General features: G+C 35.5%; 1 protein-coding gene across 6 annotated transcripts in view; it reads right to left on the bottom strand.

Annotated features, from left to right (window-relative positions):
- Window positions 1-7933, bottom strand: part of ERBIN (erbb2 interacting protein) — a 114150-nt gene that overhangs the window by 13070 nt on the left and 93147 nt on the right. For 3 of the 6 annotated variants that reach the window (XM_017811147.1, XM_017811150.1, XM_017811152.1), the window contains 3 exons: window positions 7430-7547; window positions 5553-5736; window positions 3221-4742 (listed from right to left, as the gene is read on the bottom strand). In XM_017811147.1, coding sequence (XP_017666636.1) covers window positions 3221-4742; window positions 5553-5736; window positions 7430-7547 — 1824 coding nt within the window. The remainder of the gene's footprint in view (window positions 1-3220; window positions 4743-5552; window positions 5737-7429; window positions 7548-7933) is intronic. The other 3 variants (XM_017811148.1, XM_017811151.1, XM_017811153.1) reach the window with 1 other exon arrangement.

Here is a 7933-nt window from a genome sequence, read left to right as displayed (position 1 = left end):
TGCAGATAACTATTGCAGATTTTTTTAATTGCAGTTTATGGATAAGAAATTCCTCTTCCACATAGTAGTGTGACATTAGTGCTTCTACACAGGCAGTTTAAAATCCTAAATAAAACCCAACAAGATGACTATAGGAGACTACTGCAACATACCAGGTGGTAAAATTGGCACCTCACACTCAAAAAGAAAAACATGCTGAAAAATATTACTGTTTCTGAAATTCCCCTGTGCACTATATTTATGAGGTTGGGGGTGGGGCAGAATTGACTGCCTGCTTTCCAACAGCTTATATATATAAACACTAGAGAGCAGCTTGACATTTAAGTAAGCTCCTTTCTCCCACAACAAAACATGCTTTGCATCAGGTAAACCGGCTGTTTCTTCTACTATATGCGTGATTTCTATTTACAAATGGTCTCATGAACCATTTTCACCTTCATTCAGCCAGATGGATAATTTTAGTTAGTCTCTGCGTTTCACAGAATATTCTGAGTTGGAAGGGATGCAAAATGATGGAGTCCAACTCCTAAGCGAATGGCCCATAATGGGATCACTGATCAGTGAGCCTGTTAAAGGTATTACAAATGCTGGTTACTTGGCTGGAACCCATTTTTAATCATTTTTGGTAGAGTTAAAACTATTCTGTATCTCTCCTCATGCAAATTAAACTCTTGGAAGTTTTTTTTCCTACCTATATCAGTAAAAAGGGATAACAGATAAAGAACTAGCTTCTCTAGTTTGTCCAACAAGCAGACACTGTTTCTTTCATTCTTTCTGTGCATTCATTCTTCCCTCTCTCTTCAGTTACTAAATTTTATAAAAACAAAATCAACATGTCTTTGAGGAGCTTAGGAAAATAAAATTTAAACAAAACAAAACAAAACCACAACAAAAATCAACACCCAAAAGTCCACTACACCCTCCCTTCCTAATAAGCACAAAGTAGAAATAATAAACATGATTAAATTCAATAAGAGTCATAGCAAAAGTAATACTAATAACCCATACTGGTCAAGAAGTATTAAATATTTGTCAAAATGTGCGATTTTATATACCTGTTTTTGTCAGTGTTGTATCTAACACTTCTAAAAACCTGCTATTTTAAACCCATGAAAGCTTTGTTGGAGTCGTTTCCAATTAATGTTCCTTAAATGAGTTCTGTAATTGAGCTTGTTCCTTAAATGAGTTCTGTTAATTACTGATTTTTTTTTTCAGACTTCAAAACTTTCAGAAGTCTTTTTTTATAGACTAAGCACCCTCACCACTCACCTAATTTTTAATTACAAACAGAAATACTGAAACCATTATTTTAAAAGAGCAAAGAACTATCCAGTAAATTCCTAGAATTTTCACATTATCATCTTTGCCAGCTGCCATATAGGATCATATCTACATTTTTCACAGTTCAGATTCTTCTTTTTAAGTCCGTTATATCCTAGAGAATATAATGTTGACAATTATATACGCATTCACTTTTAAACCCATAAATATGTCTCAGATTGTTAAGTAATAGCTACTTTAAAACACTTCAAGGCCAGAACAAAAACACACACATACAAAACAGACTTAAAACATCTGTTAAATTAGATCCACAGCTAAGATCTCAATAGCAGCTATTCCGTATCAGTCTAGTAGGAAAAATTAAAGTTTACATATAAAGCATAATAGAAAGTATGGACAGATAAAAAGGGAATCAAGTAAGGCGATCAATGTCCTTTCAGTAAAGGTGATAACTCTTCTACAGACCTGAACAGGTATCACTTCTGTATTAAACAGTGTTCTTAGCATGCAGATGAACAAGCAATAAACAAACTGCATTAGCAGTGCACTGAAGTTTTGTTTCCCTCTGTATTCAGAGAGTGCTGGGATTTTTGCTTCTCTTGTCATTTCATGTAAGATTTGATAGAACTATCCAGAAGAACTGAAAATGAGGGAATGTTTATTAGAGTTGGAACATGGTGACACTTGACCCTCTTGTAGGAAAAAGGGTCCCCCACACTACAGCACAGTACTGTCAAAGTCCGAAAACATTTTCTGTTGTAGGTGACAATCTGGACCAGAACAGGTACAGCTGTTGTGCAGGCTTCTTTAAAAAGAAAACCCATCCCTTTCTGTCACCAGAAGTTATGCAACTTAAAAAAAAAAAAAAAAAAAATCCAAACCAAAACAACAAAAGCAAACCTATCCCTCCAAATACTGGGATTTCTAAAGAAAAATTATATTTAAAAGTAATTTTCCCCACTATCTCCAATTAAATTTCTCTAGCTATCACAGATATTCGAGTATTTAGCATAATAATAATAAAACAAAGTATGTTCTTAGAAAAGAAATTAAAAAACAAAATCCATGTAGCTGGCATAATCAAAATGTATTTTGGCTGCTTGACTTACTTCTCTTCCAAAGAAACAGGGTCAGGCTAAATGACATTCTGTCCATTTTTTAGTGATGATTTTTTCAACTGGACAGCACAGATTACACTCTTACAGGTTCTACTCAAATTCTTAAGATATATAATTGTTCAGCTCTACACATCAGCTCAAGTTCTTGATAGCATTTACAGTATATAAAGTATCCTCTTCCTCATCTCTAGTTCTATCAAAACCTACTGTAATTTTCTGAAATGAAGAAGATTTTTAAGTGTTCTCATCTCACAGCAATAAATGTTCATTCAACAATCTGTCAGATACCCAGCTTCAAAAGATAACTGGCTTGAAGGCAAATACATGATAATTATGGCTATTGGATTCTTCAGCAACTAAAGCTGTAGACCTATACTTCCAAAGAGATTTTACTGATTTTTCCTTCTTCTTAAAGAGAAGAAATAAGGGGAAAAAGACAAAAAAGAAAGATCAAGAAGTATAAGGGAATATTTAGTATAATGTGAATACAATGCTACAATAATTACCTGGCTTTCAAGAGCTGGCCTTGCAGTCCAGCAGGTCAGTGTGACATATTTAATGTATTCAATAGTAATTTGGCTAAACTGGCAGGTATGATGTAAAAACAACAGCACCTTTTTTTTAATTTGAGAGAAAAGTTCATTTACAGTCTACCATCTGAGTGTTTCTCAGATATTCATCACAAGCATGTTTATCCTTTTTAGAGCAGGATCAAAAGTAGATTTTCACTAGTAATTAAAAGAAGTTCAAAACATAGAGTATTTATCTTATTCCACACTCAGGTAACAGAGAAGTAGAGGAAAAAAAATTATTATTTTTACCTTTTCTAACTTCTTAGCCTCAATATGTCGCAGCACCTGTTCCCTCCAGTCATGAGGAACTTTACTTTTTCCTGCAGGGTCTAACAGTGAGTGCTCGGAGTTAACCCTTGCGTTTGACCTCTTCGAAGGGCTAGTCCGTGAGTAATTGAAGTCACTGACTGACATAGTTCTTTCTGGTATTTCATTCACCGAGGGCCGAGCACTCTGTGGTCGGGTTACATTTGGGCCATCAATGCTGTATGTTCGGGCAGAAAGAGGTCTCTGCTGCCCTGACATTACTGGTGGACCTCTTCCCATCGAATGCAAATCTCTGTATGTTAAATAGTCCCCTTCAGGAACCTGGGCCCGCCTGGAAGGTCCACTATCCCCAACATTTATAGAAGCTGTAGAAGATACACTGCTCTGCCTTTGGAGAGTGTGTCTGGTTGCTCCCGGGAGCAGTCTGTCATTAGGTGGGACAGCCCACATATCCGTATGTCTCCCAGCCATCCTCTGGTGAGTGTTGTACACAGCGCTGGCTCGGACATTGTTATGATTGGAGAAATTCATGTTGGCAGAATGCTTTATGTAGCTGGGAGTTTCTGTACTGTCAGACCTAAGCAGACGTGAAGGAGGTAAGCTGCTTTGTTCTACTTGGGAGTTTTGTTTCTGGGGCCACAGGGCATCTTTTGCTGCTGCACTGCTGCTGTATTGAATATTATACTGGGGAGGAATGCAGAGCATCTGTGCACCACCTGTCACTGATCCTCTCACTACGTTAGCACCTTCAGGATTGTGATTTGAGTCAAACTTGAACACAGCTTTTGTAGAAGATACTAAATCAGATGATGACGATGACCCAGGAAAAACCTGCAAAGGCTGATCATACAGAAGAGTAGCAGATTTACTTCGGACTATGTTTTTTCCATCTGCAGTATCAGATGCTGATTTTACCACAGAGTTTGACTGTTGAGATCCATTCTCATTTACAATATCATAGATTTTCAGACTACCACTGTCCATACTGGTGATGCTGTGAGATTTCATCACAGGACCGCTTCTCTGTGGAGACAAATCTTCAGTGCTTATTGAAACAGACAGCTCAGCGGCATCACCATCAACTGTAGTGCTTTTCACTAGTTTGTCTTTACTGGGAGACTGTACTGTTTCCTCAGGATGTCCATTTACTTTATTTGTAGGATACTGATTTCCATTTTCTAAGTGCTCACTTTCTTCTTTTGTGTTGTTATTCAAAAAGCCCATTACTGAAACCATTTTCTGTGTTTCTAACCTTTCTACAGGAACTGGAACTGCCTCTTCACTAACCAGTTTATTGATATTCATGTTTATTTGGTCTAATTTGTGAGACTCCTCCATAGGAGTGCTTAGATCAACATCTTTTCCTATCAGGCCTAATCTTTCTCCAATGCTTAATTCATATTCAGGCAAATTTGTAACCTTCTCTTGCACATTTAGTTTTTCTTTTACTGTGCTGCTCAGTTCTCCTCCATTTTGCAAAATATTCAAATTTTCATCTTCTTGTCTGGAAAAAAAAAAAAAGAAGGCTCTTGAAAGAAATTCCAAAAGGAACCAGGATATTTCTCTAAGAACTCTTTTAGAAAAAACTATCATTAACATGCAACACAGCCACACTGTGCATACAAAACAGGACAAAAAAACAGATTTACCATTTGCTATCTTACCATTGCAGAAATATTTTAGAAAGGACTCATTTCAGCAACGTTTGTGTAATCTGATTTCAAAAGTTCGTTTAAATTCAACAGCAGTTATTAAAAACAGTTTAGAAGTGTCAAGAAGTACAAAGTGACAATAAGTCACTTTTTTAATCAATTTCTTTTAATTTCCATGACAATACTGGACAAAACTGGCAATCTTTTAAAAAATGGCACTTTCTGACCAAAACCTCTAGAAGAGTGACAACCTGTAATTACATTCTTTGTAAGTTTCTAAAAGCCTTTAATGGCTCTATTAGCAATCAACTTGATGTACAAAATCAAGCAGGTAAAACCACTGAGCTTTTAAAATGGTATATTGAAGTGTTTTACAGGGATAAAAAATTAAATAGATTAAATTATTACACCCTATTATTAAAAAGATGGGAACCATTATTAAAAAGATGGAAACCATGTATTGTATACTAAAGTTAGTCTCCGAATTATTTTTTATGAGACCCTTATTAACTTTAAAATTATCAGCCTTATTTCAAAACATTAAAATTTAAATTCCTTCATGAATTATAAATTAATGAATTAAAGAAATGTACACATGATATGAAATACTGAGTAACAATTTTCTATTGTATTTGCTTAGTGGTGTACAGTGTCTTACAAACCTGATCTTGGATAAAAAACATGCATGCGTTTCTTTGTCAGGAGAACAGAGAGAAATATCTTGGCTACTGTCGGTATTTAAGGAAACAGAATCTGACATTCGAGAAGGAGAGGAACAGTTGCTGTTATTCTGGTTGCTATTGTGGGTAGCTTCATCTGATAAGGAATCAGTATCTTTTGAATCATCTGAAATAAAAATTTGCCAATTTAGTTAGACACATACATTTTATTAATAGCCATTTCATCTGTGTATGTATGGCATTTAGAAATTGCCTCTTGTTCAGTAATTCTTACTACCAGAAACTAAATTGTAAGCTAACACCTTTGCAAAGTTAATCTCTACTGTTGGCAATAGTTCCTATTTTTTAAGTATTTGGCTCAATGTAAACAGCCCTTACGTGTTAATTAAACGTAAGTTGCTGCTTTATTCCCAGTTTCCTTGGCATAAGATGGTGCTACATTATTGAATATTTCCTCAAAATATATATCAAATCATATTTCTGCTTTTACAATGATTTCAAAGTTCTGAATTACATGAGCCCCTAAGAAAATGAAATACACTGAAGAATTCTGAAAGCGTACACAGTTCCTGATTTTGAACATTGTATCATTGTCAAATTGCTGTTTATTAGATCAAGTACTGTGGAACTCCTAGATCACTAGATAAGCTCTAAATTTCTTTTGTAAATGTAAAAAACCAGGAATGGAAAATGTTCTTTGCCGATTTGGAATCCAGTGCATCCTCATGCTTTGCAGATCACTTAGGACAACACTTTCTGACTAATTTACCCCTGTGCACATTGATTCTTGCATAATGTATGCATACTTACGTATTAAATCCATATAAAAATAATTCCCCTGGGGGAATTCAAGCTAGCCATGATTCTGACATGAGTGTAGAAACAAATAAGTTTAAATTTTTGCTTCAAGACACAGTTACAGGTGCCAAATGCATGAATTTAGCAGAACTAATGTCTATCTTTCAGAGACAAGAAAGAAGTTTTGACCTGCTTCTTCAGTCAGACATAAACCCCCAAAGACAGCATCAAAAAACATCAACCTTTTCCTCTGTGTGTGATCCTCAGCAGAAAAGTCCTACTACCTCCATGTGGTTTTCCTCACTAAATCTCACCTTTTTACATCTAACGGGCAGAAAAGCCTTTTGCCCTGGAAAGTACTAGACTAGGATATTATACAAAGTAAAATACTATTTGGTATATAATTTTTAAATCATGTTTTCTCTGAATCCTGGGTCATTTCTTAGTCTTAAAGAAATGGTTACCCAGACCAAAATTAAATTTCAGAGAATATAAAACTTAGTTAACAAAAGAAAATATTCTGAAGTTTCATATTAGAGGAACAAAGAAAAATGAAAGAGTAAAATAACTCTGGAGAAAGAGTTGCCAAAAGAGAAGTTTAAGAATAAACCTTAGGAAGAGAGCACATCTTCTCTAAGAAATTTCAACAAATACTTCTGCCTATAACAGCAGTATAGGAGGTGCCTATAACAGCAACAATTCACAAAATCTGGGAGGAGCAGGAAATATAGAATTTTTCTGCAATCTTTTCTTAAGCACTTCCAGATTGTGTTCAAGCTCACAGTCTCCCAAAACACATCTCCTCTTCCCCTCTGCTTTTAAACTGGTAACAAGAATCAAGAAAATTGGGATGTCAAAACAGCTTTCTCTATTGTGCACTCGAGCATAAGATTGGAGATTTTTTCCTGCCTTCACTGTTTAAATAGAGAATTAATCATCTTTCTTTTAAAACATACAAATTAAGACTACTTTTACATAATTTCATTCAAAAAATTAGCCACTTTGAGTCAAGAAATTATCAGAAGCACACAACAATTCCAGTGCTTTTTATGGTATTTTACCTTTCTTGGTATTGCTAAGAGCTACCACTTTTGGTTGGTTTATGGAGGTTTCTATCAGTGGTAGTCGCATTTCTGCCATTTTCATCTCTTCATCAGAGGAGAGTTCTTCTGACTCCTGCTAAAGGAAAAAGAGCTTTACGCTATGTATTTTAAAGAGCAGCTTAAAGGTGAAGTAAATGCTATCTAGACTATCACTCAACAAACAATAAGGAGGAAAAAGATAAACAAGCCACACAGCATAGGTATAACATAGCTTTGTAGCACATCTGTAGTGCAAGTCAACTGAATTATCTTTAAGAAGTAGCACATGGAGACTTGCATTGTCACTGCTAAATTCCATGGGATGACAATCAAACAGGTAACTTTAGCTGCAAAAACTACTTCGAGCAAGCAGATGTAGCCTTCGTTCCACCATTAGAGAGAACTTCTAGTAAAGTCCAAATCACAAAGTGATCACTGAACCAGCAAACAATGCAGACTGATTAGCCGGGTATTGGTCTTGCA

The sequence above is a fragment of the Lepidothrix coronata genome, unplaced genomic scaffold (genome assembly GCF_001604755.1).
Source record: "Lepidothrix coronata isolate B3197 unplaced genomic scaffold, Lepidothrix_coronata-1.0 Scaffold31, whole genome shotgun sequence".
Taxonomy (NCBI): domain Eukaryota; kingdom Metazoa; phylum Chordata; class Aves; order Passeriformes; family Pipridae; genus Lepidothrix; species Lepidothrix coronata.
This window is presented reverse-complemented; position numbering and strand designations above follow the sequence as displayed.